The sequence below is a fragment of the Petaurus breviceps genome, unplaced genomic scaffold (assembly GCF_028583685.1).
Source record: "Petaurus breviceps papuanus isolate PSGF00001 unplaced genomic scaffold, PetGlider_PUasm1.0 229, whole genome shotgun sequence".
NCBI classification, from domain to species: domain Eukaryota; kingdom Metazoa; phylum Chordata; class Mammalia; order Diprotodontia; family Petauridae; genus Petaurus; species Petaurus breviceps.
In genome coordinates, this window is record NW_027185903.1 from 15,613,421 (window position 1) to 15,627,647 (window position 14,227).

Sequence of the window (14,227 nt, forward strand, 5' to 3'; positions counted from 1 at the left end):
TCTCCACAAATCCTAGCAATTTACCTGAACCCAAGGTGAGTGAAGGTTGATTGCATGGGTAGCCTTCTAATTTTAGAGCCCATGGCAACAGTTGCTTCTTCAGTGTTAACAAATGCATCAATCTAATAAATAAAACCAAAACAAAACCACCAAACAAAAAACTTGACAAGCAATTGCCCCCAGAGAGAGAGAGGGACAAGGGACTAGCAGCTGTTTGTCTCTCGGTAACTGAGCAACACACCCAGCGAAAGAAGAGCCTTTTTTCCTTTGCTATGTCATTTCTTTTCTTTACGATGTTTCATTTCCACCCCTAAACCGCCAGAAATGAAAAGAAAAAAAAAAAACAAAACCACGAAAAACAAAATAATTCTTGCAGCGGAACAGGGCTCCGATCGCCCGCCACCAACTAACAAGCTTTTGTGTGTGTGTGTGTTGTGTGTGTGTGTGTGTGCATATGCGTTCGCGCGCGCAAGGGTTTCTGCAACCATTGCGGTGCAGCTTCCCGCCGGCCCGCCCCCTCCTCCGAGACCCCGGCGGGCCTGGGTGGCGGGAGGGGGCTGCTTAGGGAGGGGGGTGTCCCCTGGACTCCATGCAGTGCCCTACTATGGGCGGTAGGGGCCGCTACCCCGCGGCCCCAGCTCCCAGCCTGGGTGTGAATAACGGGGCAGGGTTGCAGGAGAAAGGAAACACGATGGGGGAGGAGGAGGAGGCGGTGGCGGCTGGAGGGAGGGAGGAGAGTTCACTTTTCCTCCGGGTGTCAGCGCACAGAGCTGAGTAATCGTAGAGCAGGGCAGTAGCTGCGGGCGCCTAGGAGAGTGCTGGAAGGTAGCAAATCACTTATCAGGAGAAGGTGAGAGGGGGGCAGAAAGACCGACAGCTGCGGACTACGGAGGAGCGTGGCGCCGCAGCCCGAAGCCGTCCCGAGCGCTGTAAAAGCGAGCCGAGCGGAGCCCCGAGCCGCAGAGGCAAGAGCGCACCGAGCCGGCCGCGGAGTCGCGGGAGCAGCGCAGGATGCATCATGAAGAATTGTCGTCGCCCTTGCAGAGACCTCGATATGGCTGTAAGTTCTCTCGCCGCGCTAACCTGGCGCTCCCCCCTGGAGATGGCTACACAGCCAAGGTCCACAAAAAGTAACCTGTGGAAAGGGAGGCGAACTTGCAGAAAGGGGCCCGGATGCGCGGGGAGGAGGGGAAGGGAGGGAAACCCGACTGCATGGCTGACAAAGTTGGAAGCTGTAGTTGTAAAGCGCCCTGTGGTTTCTTCCTCCTCCCCCTTCGCTTCCTTCTACTCCTTCTCCCTCTCCCCAACTCTGTAGTCCCCTAGTGGAGAGCACCTCAGAAGGGTTAGGGGTGTAAGGTGAGCGTGAAGTGTCACCAGCAGCTGTTCAGCCTGGGACTGGCGATCGGGGGTTCGGGGGGGGCGTTTAGGGGCGCCGTCCGTTTTCAAACCCCAGCCACATCAGGCAGTAAGCCAAGGAAAGTGTGCTTCCTGGGGTTGCAGGTGAGTGCTGAGGTCTACCGCCCCTTAGTGGGCTCTCTCCACGCCTCCTGTCTCCACTGATGCCAGGCTATGCGTGGGAAGCAAGTTGGCACCCTGGGCAGAGCCGGCTTCTCTCATCCCGGCCTCGGTGGGAGGAGCCGGGTTCTTTCTCACAGGTGTGTGTGCGTGTTCCAGTGTTCATGCGAGCGTGTGAGACTTTAGGGATGTCTGGTCCCCTCCCCCAAACCCCTCCCTTTCGCTGGTCTCTAGCCTGAAATGAGTGGCTCTGGGATGGTTGCAGCTGGAGGGCTAGGGCATTGCGCTCCGGGGAACGAGTTTGAGGCCGCGTGACTTGAACGAGATGGTATATGATTACAGAGTGAGAGGCAGTCCTTGGAAGTAGGCTGCAGGAGAAATGCAGCTGATCATGAGTGGATCTGGCCAGATTAGCACCAACCACGTGGCTCCGTGTACTGAGTTCAGAGTCCTAAACATGTGCCAGGAAGTGGTTTCTTTTTTTTTTCCTTAAAAAAAAAAGTGTGTATATGTGGGGGGCGGAGTTGGCCATATCTCTGAGGGGCTGGGCACTGATAATTAAGCCACTGTTCAGGGACTGCTTGGAAGACTAATTTAATTTTTAGCCAAGACAAAGCTCCGGGTGCGGATCCCTGTGGCACCTGTCACAGCATTTGAAATGATCGTTTTAGAAATTCTGAGGTGCCCAGGAGACAGATTTTCACAGACTTGCTGAGCTGGGCTTCTAGGCTGTGTGAACCCACCTTTTCCCAGGCCGCCCTCTTTAGACAGGAGGGTCAGGAAAAGGAGGTTAATGCCTCCCATGTGTGTGACATGTCAGTCATACAAGTTTCTGTTCGATGGAGGAAAATGCATTCAACAGTTGATCCTACGCCCTGTTAGTTGTTTGGGTAACTGCATCATCAGGCACAAACAGGAGAACATAATCAGTTTGCACTTGGGTAAATCACACAGCCTGCAAGCACATCAACTGTTTAAAGTAGGTGTGCATTTTTCATGTTTACCGATTACTTAAGGGTTAATGTTCGCATTGGTTCAAGGACTTCTGCTATTATGTTATATCCTGTTTTTGCCTGCTTTATTTTCCTGCATTAAAAATTGATATTAACGAATTTGATTGCCTAATGTGTACTTTAAGAAAAATAGCAAACTTCCACTTTTTTTTAAATTAGACTCTGGGCAGTGGATTTCTTGCCATGTATTTGAAAGGTGTTTAAACTAATACGTCCTAATAATTTATATTTGCTTCTGGCAAACAAGTACAAAAAAGTAGTACAAAAAAGGAGACCTTTAACCTGTAAATATAAAGTTTGACATTTAGTGTTCTAGCCTCTTGTCTGGTTGAGACCCCAAAATAAATTTTATCACTGAAAGACCATACTAGAACTGTAGGAATGGATGATGAATGCTTCCTTGGTCTACAGTGTGGTGTTTGTTCCTCCCTTCCCCTCACATCCTTTTCTGAGTTTGTGGGTTTTGTAATTAAGTAGGGGTGCATTCTCCCACCCCCCAAAACACCCTATGTTTAAGACAATACTCTTCTTCCTCCACTTTTCTTTCCCCAAACAAGATTATAAACACTTAACCTAAACCGTAATTGCATTAAGGAAAAGTAAGAAGTACAAATTTAAGTGCTTGCCTCCTGAGCATAAAACAATTTGAAGTTTCTTTTAAAAATATAATCATTTTTAGCGGTTATATGATTTAAAACAGAGTTGAGTGTTATGGTGGATTAGGGACTCCAGGTTTGTGCTTCATAATTGTGAATTAGTAAGGGAATTCCCCTTGTTTTCCCTCCTCCACTTTCTTTCTAAAATACTTTAGTAGCTCAATTAAATGACAATTAACAATATACTGTCCAAAAATCTCAGATCTAAGGATCTGCAAAATACAATGCAGAAGCCTATGTTTGTGGGACTTCTCAATGAGTCCTCCATAAAGGCTCAAGTTTCTGACAGATGAGAAAATTACTGAAGTCTGTGACTCATTCACACATCTTGCCATTGAATTAAATAGCATAACCTAACATTATTCTTAAGTAATGGCCATACCTTGCTTTAAATATGTAAAGCTATTTAGTGCTATAGCTTTATATCTCTGAATGAGACAAATCAGCAAGCTAAACTGTGCATGGGATGTGGGGAGTAGGGTGGGTACTGTTGAAAAGCTGTTTTTGAGATAAGCATCACTAGATTAAAAACTGCATTAACCACTCCCAAAAATGTTTTTTTTAGAAGTGATTGGCAGATGCTGGTACAATGAACTTAAATTTGTAATTCTTAAATTAATACTAAAGAATAATAAGGAATAAGGAAAGTTAGAAAAAACAGGCTGTTGTGTATCTCTGTATGTACAAAATACAAGGCTGGTTCCTGTTGAGAATAATCTACTGTTATCTGTGAGACCTTGAGCAAGTCACTTGGGCTTTAGTTTCCTTAGTGTACCTATAGAACTGGTAAGCTCTCTGAGGTTTGTTCCAAACTTAGATCCTTCAGTCTAACTCCTTGCAATTAAACAACTTAAACTGGGGGACTTTAGAGCTGAAAGGGACTTCTAAAGATTGGTTCATCCCCTTCATTTCAAAGGTGAGGGAACTAAATTAGAGTCTCAGTTCCATCATTGATTAAAAAAATCAGATGTCAATGTCAATAGTGCCTCCAATGTGCTAAGACACTGTCCTATGCACTGTGATACAAAGAACACTAAACTATCCCTGGCTGTAAAAAGTTTATATTCTAAAACTGGTTACCTACCCCATCTGGAAAAATTGGAGAATATAATTCCATTCTTCCTCTTTCCAGATAGATTTTTAAAATACTTGACTGCTTAATTGTGAAATATTTTTTTTTGGAGAATAGTGACTTATTTTTAGCTGCTACAGGTTGTTTTTGAATTATGTTCTTTTTGAGACAATGCCGTTTATAAAATTCTTTTATTGAAATTTCTGGGAAGTAGCAGGACAACTTTTGTCTTGCACTAGTCTGTGTAATGTGAAGAAACTTGGTGGAAGGGACCCAACCCAGGATGTTGGGTTTGTTGCTCTGGAAGATTTATAGTCAGATATAGACAAATGGCCTTTAGATGAGACAGTGTGAAGAGGTTCTGTATAATTGGGCAGAAAATTCACATTTATAAGAAAAAAAGATCTCAGTTGTAGAAGGATGAGCTTAAGCTTAGTTTTGCTATCTCTTAAATGCAAATAAAAAAATGTTTTCCACTTCTATTTAATATTAGAGATGAATTCAACAGTATAACTCACTGCAACAGACACTTTTGATTAGTGCAACTGTCCCTGCTTTTAAGGGTCTTATATTCTATTGGGGGGGGGAGCAAGACATCTTGTACACAGGTAAATAAATAGAAAATAACTTCTGGAGAGAGAGGGTTCTAGTAATAGGGTATCAGGATAGGGCTCATGTAGGAGGTGCTACTTGTGATGGCCCTTCCTGGAATATTCCAAGAACTCTACAAGGAGGAGGTAAGGAAGGAATGAATGCATTCTAGCTTTGGAGGACTTTGATGGAAAAAAGGGGTAGAGACTAGACTACAGTACAGTGAAGTACCTTAACTCAGAAGAGCTGTAAAACAGGATTATGTCTCTACTTAGAACTGATCTTAACTTTTTTTTTTAATCAAGTATAGGGTGATCTGTATGTATGTGGGTGAGAGACTGATACCAGCTGATTCTCACTGAGCAGCTTCTTGGAGAGTCTGGCATGGTTCTTTATGACACCTGTCATGTTCAAGGGTGGGGTCCTGGTAGAAAGAGTGATGAACTTGATTTCTGACACTTAGCATCCCTATTATATTCTACAAGTCACTGAACCTATTTATGCTTCAATTTCCATAACTGTAAAATGTGTAATACCTATAGTATTTATTTCACAAAGTTGTTGTGACTTTTAAAAGAGATGATGTAAGCCATCATTTTTATTTGCATACTTTAAGGGTCATATGAATGTCAGCTACTATCAATGTGAATTTGCATCCAGAACAAAAAGTAATTTATATTCCCCATGTTTGTACTTTGTTAAAAATTTAAAGGAACTATTCTATAAAATGTCGAGTTATCATACCTTAGTCATATACACAAAAATTACACAAACCTGGAAGACTTCTGCCAAATTGCTAGCGCTGCCCAGGCTAAGCTTAGGAAAATGTTAATAGATAAACGTGTTAGAGAATTTGATTTTATTGCTGTATTGAGTATGTTTGCTTTTTTAAAAAAATTTTTTGCATATTAAAAGACTCACAATTTCCAGGCTAGGGTATTAGTAGCTTAACTAGTTTAAAGAGCAAGAGAAACATACAGGTGTTATTTGTAAAATCCTCACAACAACAATAAAAAACTAATGCACTAAAATTCTGTAGCTGTGATAAGCTCAGGTGCAGATGAAGTTTAAATAAAATTTGTCAGGAAGGGCTGTGGCTTCAAATGGAACCTAGAAGCGCTATTTATTCAGGACACTTCTTAGCCCTCATATATAACCCATTGGATTTCCACCATTCTTTCTGATCTACTGAGCTTTTGAAAAATATATATATTATTAAAGTTCAGGTATAATTTTACCAGTTCCCTACTAGGAACTTTAACAGTCATTGTAACCGCTTTGTGTTTTAATAAGTAGATTGCATTAAAAGATCAAAGAAAAGGGGAGGCTAGCTGGTGAAGTGAATAGAGCACCCACCCTGGAGTCAGGAGGACCTGAGTTCAAATGTGACCTCATACACTTGACACACACTAGCTGTGTGACCTTGGGCAAGTCACGTAACCCCAATTGCCCTGCCTTCTCCCCTCCAAAAAAGCAAAAAACAAAATAAATCAAAGAAAAAAAGAAAAGTACAAAAATATTTATAGTAACTTTTTGTGGTAGCAAAAAATTGAGAGGATATCCACTAGTTGAGAAATGGCTGAATAAGTCATGGTATATGAAAGTGAGAGAATGCTATTATATTCTAAGAAATGAGGAAGCATTTCAAAAAGACAAATATTTATATGAACTGATGCAGAGTGAAGTAAGCAGAACAAGAACAATTACTGTAACATCAATATTACAAAAGTGAACTGAGGACTTTTATAAACTGATGAAGAAAGAAATGAATAGAACCAGGAGAACGATTTATACAATTATAACACTAAAAACAAACAACTTTAAAAGTTGTAAGAACTGTGATCAGTACAATGACTATTTAGAACCCACAGGACCAATGATGAAATTTGCCATCTATTATAGAGATGTGATAGATTTAGGGTTCAGGAGATACCTAGTTACACACACATATGCAGGATACATGAGGAGATAGATATAAATATACATGTATACACTCAATATACACAGTCATTGAGGGAATTTGTTTTGCTTGTCTATGCATATTTGTTACAAGAAATTGGTTGTGTTTAATGGAGTGGGAGAGGTAGGAGGGTGATAAATAGATTTCTGTTAATTAAAAAAAAAGAGAGGTGGAAGGTATTAGAGATGTGAAATGTTGCATGTACTTTCAGATGAGATATTATTGCTTTTATTAGTTATTGTATCATTTGCATTGTATTAAGTCTTGTTAACTATTTTACATTGTACAACAAATCTCTTACGAGGTGGGAATAATCTGTAAATGTAAGGTAAAAAAATATATTAAAATAGTTAATGCTGAAATACTACTTTATTTACAAATTTGTGGGTTTTTATAAAAGATATAGTATAAGAAAATATCTTTATAGTGTGTGTAACTGGAAATCTAGATGACACTGAAGAGTAACTCGTATATAAAAATGCTTGGCAGATTTAGAGTGAGAAGGGATGTTAGAAGTTATTGAGCCTGACTGCCTTGATCACAGCTGATGAGAATGAAACTTGAGAAATTAAGGGACTTGTCTAGGGTCATACAGCCAGTAAGGGTCAGAAACTGGATTTGAACCGAAGTCTTTCTGACTCTTAAGTCTAGCCCTCTCCTTCTCCATATTGCCAGGTAAAGAAGCTACATCCCCATAACTCATAAGAAATGTTGGAGCAACCATTATGCTTTATGTTTATGATTTCTTATACTAATAAGAAGCTATGTTCTCCTTTCCTTCTGCTTCTTAGAGTGTTACGGAAATTTGGGACTGAACTAGTCTGGCCCCCTTATCTCATAGACATAGAACCCTGGGCACTTAAGCATTTACCTGAGGTCACAGCTGTTTGCAGGTATCACCACTGGGATCTGAAACTACTTCTGGCTTTCAATTCCCTATTAGCCATGTTCTCCCTCACTTCCTTGTTGGCATATTTATCTTGTATTTCTTATTTTTTCTTCGAGCAGCAGCTTCTTGATACCTTGTTTTTCATTACATTTTCATGGGAACGTCTGAATTGATCCTAAGTGTTTCACAGATGTTTTGATTGTCCTTGTTCTAGTGTTATGGGAGATAGTAGGATGGGGTAAGGATGTTATTACAAATCATAGAATTTGAGAGTTCTCAAGGAACATTCTCAAGCAGCCATCTCAACACATAAACCAAAGGAATCCCTTCTATAACACATATATGCCTTTGCAAATGAATTGGTGAAAATCAGAGGCATGTGAAAATCTGGTGCTTAAAGTAAAAAACTTAGCGATTTACAAATTTATTTAATAGATAAAGAAAGAGAATTTGACTTGTCACCATAGTTCTGAATGTTAAAAATATAGCAATGGAATAGTAATGGAACAATTGTCAGATGTGGAGTCAGAGAACCTGAGTTAAATAAATTCCAGTGGTTTCTGGCTTCCTCCAGGATTAAGTATAAAATCCTCAATTTAGGGGTTCAAAGCCCTTTACAACCTGGCTCCTTCCTACCTTTTCAGTCTTCCATGTTACTCCCCTCCTCCTAATCTTTGATCTGGGGACACTGGCCTCCTTCCTGATCCTCAAACAAGACATGCCATCTCTAGACTCCTGGCATTTTCCACTACTGTCTTGCATGCCTAGAAGCCTCTTCCTTCTTTGCCTCCATTTCCTGGTTTTCAAGTCCCAACTGAAGTTCTACCTTCTACAAAAAGCCCTTCGTAGTCTTCCTTAATCTTAATGCCTTCCCTCTGAGAGTCTCTTATTTATTCTGTGTATTTGTTGTTCATTCGTTTTTCAGTTCTCTGACTCTTTCTGACCCCGTTTGGGATTTTCTTGGCAAAGACACAGGAATGTTTTGCCATTTCCTTCATCAATTCATTTTATAGATGAGGAAACTGAGGCAAACAGTGAAATGACTTGCTCAGGGTCACACAGCTAGTAAATGTCTGAGGCCAGATTTGAACTCAGCAAAGAGGGTTTTTTCTGACTCCAGGCTTGGGACTTACCTACTGCTACACCTGTGTAATATTTTGTCTATATATGATTGTTTGCATATCGTACCACCCATTAGACTTATGAACTCCTTGAAAACTGGGTCTGTTTTTTGGCCTTTCTTTGTATGCTCAGTGCCTAACATAATAGGTTCTTTTTTTTTTTTTAAAGCAATCGGGGTTAAGTAACTTGCTCAAGGTTACACAGCCAGTTATTTCTGGATGTGGTGCTGAGTATCTGAGCCCGGGATTCGATCCCCAGGTCATCCTGACACTGGAGCCAGTGCTCTTACTCTGTGCTACCTGGCCGCTCCCATAGTAGGTTCTTAATAAATTCTAGTTGACTTGACTAGATGTCTCTACTTTACCTGTGAGGCCTTTGGCAAGTCACCATTTTAGGCCTCAGTTCATTCATCTATAAAATCAGAGTCTTGACCTAGAAGGTTCTCTCCAGTTTTAAATCTTATTCTTGAGTGAAGTTCTCCTTGTCATTTCTGAAAGGAAGGAAGAAAACAAACATTTATTAAGCACCTACTTATGTGCCAACCACAATGCTAAGCACTTTTGCTCTTTAAAACAACCCTGGGAAATAAGTACTTTTATTATCCCCATTTTACATTTGAGGAAATTGAGACTGACAGGTTAAGTGGTTTGTCCAGGATCACATTGCTGTCTGAGGCTGGATTTGAATTCAGGTCTTCTTGACTCCCAACCCAGCTCTATATCCCCTTTACCACCCTAGCTGCCTAAAACCATTGGATGGAAGCTTTTTGTTGAAAGAAAAACAAATGGGAAACAAAGCCTGTCTTCTGAAGAAGAGCTGAGTAAATGATGGTCTATAAATGTAATGAAACATTGATGTACTTTAAGAAATGGTGATTTTGAGGAATTCGGGAAAAAAACCCATGGAAATTAACTGGTGGTGGAGAAAGGAAATATACCTTCCTCCTTTTTGGTAGAGCATCGAGGAACTGAGTGCAGAATTCTAAGAGTACTTACCAGTATATACTCAGTTTTGTTTAACTGTTTAAAGTTCAACTATTGTTCTTTGGTAAATGAGAAAGCTTTTTGGGTGTGTTTGGATATATCTGAAAATACTGACATTAAATCAAAAAGCATCAATTAATCATTCAAAAAAAAAAAGAACTTAAAGACCTAAATCAGAGATGTCATAAAGGCTGGCCACATGTACCTACCAGATGAAAATGTAATTGGGAAATATTTAACAAAACAAATAAAAATACAATAAAACATAACATTTTAAAACTAAGTCAGTAGGCACCTTGTAGGAATCCCGAATCAGTGGCCTGTTTCCATTTGACACCCCTACTTTATAGGGTTTTGCTAGCAAACTTAAATATAGTCAAAAGCACTTATGCTGACATTTTACATCCTAAGTTGACCATGAAGTACTATATTTCAAATTATTGGCACTGAAGTGATATTTCACATTTTTGCACTTTGTGAAATTTTTTCTCCTAGTTAGTCATCTGAACAAAGTCTTTATTTTATAGTTGGTCTTTGTCAAATTCACTTACTGTTTTGTGTGTTCATTGTATTCACAAAGTTAATAAATTTGTAACTTACGAATTCCTCAAATTCAAAGTAGTTGGGACTACTAGAATGGTTAGGGAAGGAGTCATTCTGCATAGTTAAATTTCTCCCTTCTCCTTCTAAATAGCAGAGTTTGTATTTTTAAGCATCTAAACTTTTATTTTAGTCATTTTGAATGGTCATCTTTCTCATACTGATTATCTTTTCTCCCTGACTCTCAAACTGACCCTACTTGATTAGTCAGGGCCATCATTATGAGCATTTGGTACTGTGCTGCAACTCACTCATGTCCAGAGGGTCAAATGAAATACATAAGATTGTCTGGAAGTGCGCTAAATGCCCCCCCCTCCCCCCAAAAGTCTGTTGGGCCCTTTCAGTCCCTGTATCTGGCTTAAAAAAAATTTTTTTTGCCTTTCCCTTACCATCTATTATAACTTAGCAACCCCTTTTTTTTACTCTAATTTGCTGCATCTAAACTTTAAAACCAGAGCACCAATCTTGTAGATTTATACTCTTTTTGTCTTTTACAAAAGTTAATCTGTTCTGACAGCATGGCTTTGTGAATGAGGACAGCAGACCTTGGAATGAGGCAGATCTGGGTTCAAGGCCTGCCAGTGAATGCATACTGTTCACTGTGAACCAAGTCACTTAATCTCTCAGTTGCCTGAGGCAACTTTCTGAGACTATAAATTAGAGACAAGTTGCTGGTTTGCATTAATGGAGGGAGTTTCCACACTGGGAATTGCCTGTGTCTATAAAATCACAGATCTGGAGTCTTCTCTAAGTGAGGATCTGTGCTGTGAGTAAAGTGCTGGATTTTGACATCTACCTGCTGCTGAGTTTGGAGAGAAGAAATTGGTTTGATAAAGGTACCTTTGGGTAAGGAGGTATTTACTGGGTTAATCTTATGGGGGTAGTTTCTTAATTGATGCAATTCAACAAATACATTCATTGAAATTGTGCCAAACTTTTAAATCTATGCTAATGATTTGCTTTGATTTCTGCCAAACTCCTCTTTTAACAGTTGAAATCTAAGGGGGGAACAATCAGATTTTATTAAAGAAAATTCTAGATATGATATTAATATTTTGAATATGTTTTAAAAGTTTTTTATAGTCATTCAGCTCTTCCAGAGTAAGGAGGAAAAAAAAAAAACCAAACTACGATCTGTCACCTCCATGTCTCAGAGAGGAGGCTTTTTTCTTTTTTTCTGTTGAAAGGATTATCTGTGGTAATTTTAGTTCTCAGATTTCTCTGGGGAGTTAGTGCCTTCAAGTGAGCAATGTCTAGGTTTTGTTAAATAATGGCTAATGGTATGTTTTTGGTTCATTTGTGTGTCTTGAAGAAATTGAAATGTCATTTAGAAGGATTTTTAGCTCTGTCTTATGTTAAATGTTGGCAAGATTTTAGTAAATGGCAGTCCCATTCCTTAGAGTTTCATCTGCAATGTTTTTGTTATGGTTCGTGTGTGTTTGTGTTTGTGTCTGTGTGTGTGTATGTGTGTAGGTATGAAGTGTGTAAGAACAAATACACCCCTAGTGAAAAGAAGGAAAGACGTTTTTAATGTACAGTTAACAACTTTCACAATTCTTACAGGTTTTTTCAAGTGAGAACAGATAAGTATACCTCAAAAAGATTCTTTTATCCGATATTCTTTATGCATATCACAGGTCTGTGTTTTATCCAATACTTTACTCTAGCTTTGCTTTTTCTTTAAATAGTACCTAATAATCACTAGTTCTTTGTTGAATTTAGTATATACAAGGATGAAATAAGGTCAGGTTTCAAAGGGTATATAGGATGTACCTAGTCAGAGAACCTATGTAAGGTGGATTTCAGAACATCTATCTGAGATGGGGAGAGCATAGGTATCCCTTAGAGGTGGGGAATTCACCACTTTCTTAAGTCTAGACAACAAAACAATAAATCAGTTCCTGACTGGTAGCTCAGTTTCTGAGGTGTGTGAGCTCAAACTGAGGAAAAAAAAAAAAAAGATCAGTTGTAGCTCCAGCACAATCTGGTGTGAATTCTCTGTTGGCTGAGTGAGTTTTCAGTGGTGACTAAAATCTTGGATAACAAGACTTGCTTGCATGAAAAAGATGTGAAAGACCATGAAAAACAAGTAAGAGTCAGTAAGAAAGACATCCCCTTCCTTCCTTGCTTCTTTCCTTCCTTCCTCTCTCCCTCCCTTCCTCCCTTTCTTCCTTCCTCCCTTCCAACACAGATAAGTTTACTCACCAAGTAAAAAAAAATGATGGGAACTTTTGCATTTAATATTTTCTCCTTATCTTTTTTACGTGTTATTTCAAATGAAGTGAACTAACAATTTGTCTTAATGTTGTTTCTTTGGAAATGTGTATTACATATAAAATCATAAGAGTATTGATTTAGACCAAGAAGGAACCTTAGAAATCACCTATTATTATTAATTATTATTAATCTCCTTTATAAATAAAAAAACTGAGGCCCATTTGAATGTGAAGCCAGTGCCTTTTCTACTATGCCAAATTGCCTCTCATGATGGAGTCTTAGTTATATACTTAATAATTATAGGACCCACATTTGTGGAAATAGATATGTTTGTGATTTCTTGACTAACTTGAATCTTTGCTTCTTGTACTGATGTATATCTGGATGCCATTTTGCTGCCTATGTATACTCTATCTAAATTAGAAACTTACTTTTATCAGCTCATCTCAATCTGATAGCTTTCACATGATATAGGTGCTGACTTCAAAAAGTCACTTAGTGGTATATAAAAGTTTCATGCCCATTTCCCTCCACTTTTCTAAATAAAAATACATTTCCCTGTCTTTTTTTTTAACCTGTCCTTCCTCTACAACTCTACCCCTCACAAATAACAAAATAAAGTTGCTGAACTTGGGCAAAATCTTAAACTTAACTTGTAAGTAATATGCTGCTGGGAAATTATTCTTGGGCATAGAAACTGCCCCTTCCAGCCATACTCTTATCTTTGAAACCTGAAGTCAGGTGAATCAATGCAGGAACTGTTTGACATTTATCAGTTTAGAAGATGATGTTCAAATGAATCTTTGTTTTCCTAGTCTTAAAAACAACTTCGATTTCCACTGCAAATCATTTCAAGTAAGAGGAAAGATTTGCTGTGCTCTCTCTCTCTGTCCCTCTCTCCCTCCCCTTCTCCCCTTTTCTCCATCCCTCTCTCTTTCTCTTCCCCCTCCCCTCTCTTGCTGCCTCTCTCCCCCTCTCTCTCTCTCCCCTTCTCTTCTTCTCTTCTCCCTGTCCCTCTTCCTCTCCCTGTGCCTGTCTGTAGCAGCAAGCACCCCAGCGTCCCTAGGGTGTCTGCTAACACAGGTTCTTGGATCTGCTTTGCTAAAAGGAAAGCAACTCAAAAAGGCTTAACAAGCTTACTTTAATCAGTCAAACATGTATCGTTTACCTCGTTTAGGGGAAAAAGGTCAGCACCCCGAATTTAAGAATATACAGACAGAATTATCAAGACAGAAACAGATCAAGTAGACAGATTTCCAAACTGTCCAACCATTACATCCATACCAAATAAACATCTGGGTTTTTCAAAGCCGGGGGACTCTCAACAACGGCTTCCCATAGTTTCATCTGATCAAACCCCAGAATTCAGATCAAATCACAGAACACTTCTCAAAGTGAGCCCCAAAACAAAGCTCCACATCAGGGCTTATATAGCCTTCTCCTGGCTCAGAGAATGTAACAACCTTATTGACCCACTGGCCAATCAAAAAGTATCTACTGAAAAACAAGCTTTCCACCCCTGGCTCCAGGTGCACTTTGGCCTAGGGGCAGGGAAGATCTTTAAATTTACATTTCCATTACACTGTCCCTCTCCCTCCCCTCCCCTCCC

The 14,227-nt window shown here is 39.6% G+C and overlaps 1 protein-coding gene across 1 annotated transcript in view; it reads left to right on the forward strand.

Annotated features, from left to right (window-relative positions):
• Positions 1–629: 629 nt before the first annotated feature.
• The window catches only part of IQGAP2 (IQ motif containing GTPase activating protein 2), a 369,993-nt gene continuing 356,395 nt past the window's right edge, over positions 630–14,227 (forward strand). The window contains exon 1 of the mRNA XM_069096257.1: positions 630–1,060. Within this exon, the coding sequence (XP_068952358.1) occupies positions 1,012–1,060 (49 nt within the window). The 5' untranslated portion in view covers positions 630–1,011. The remainder of the gene's footprint in view (positions 1,061–14,227) is intronic.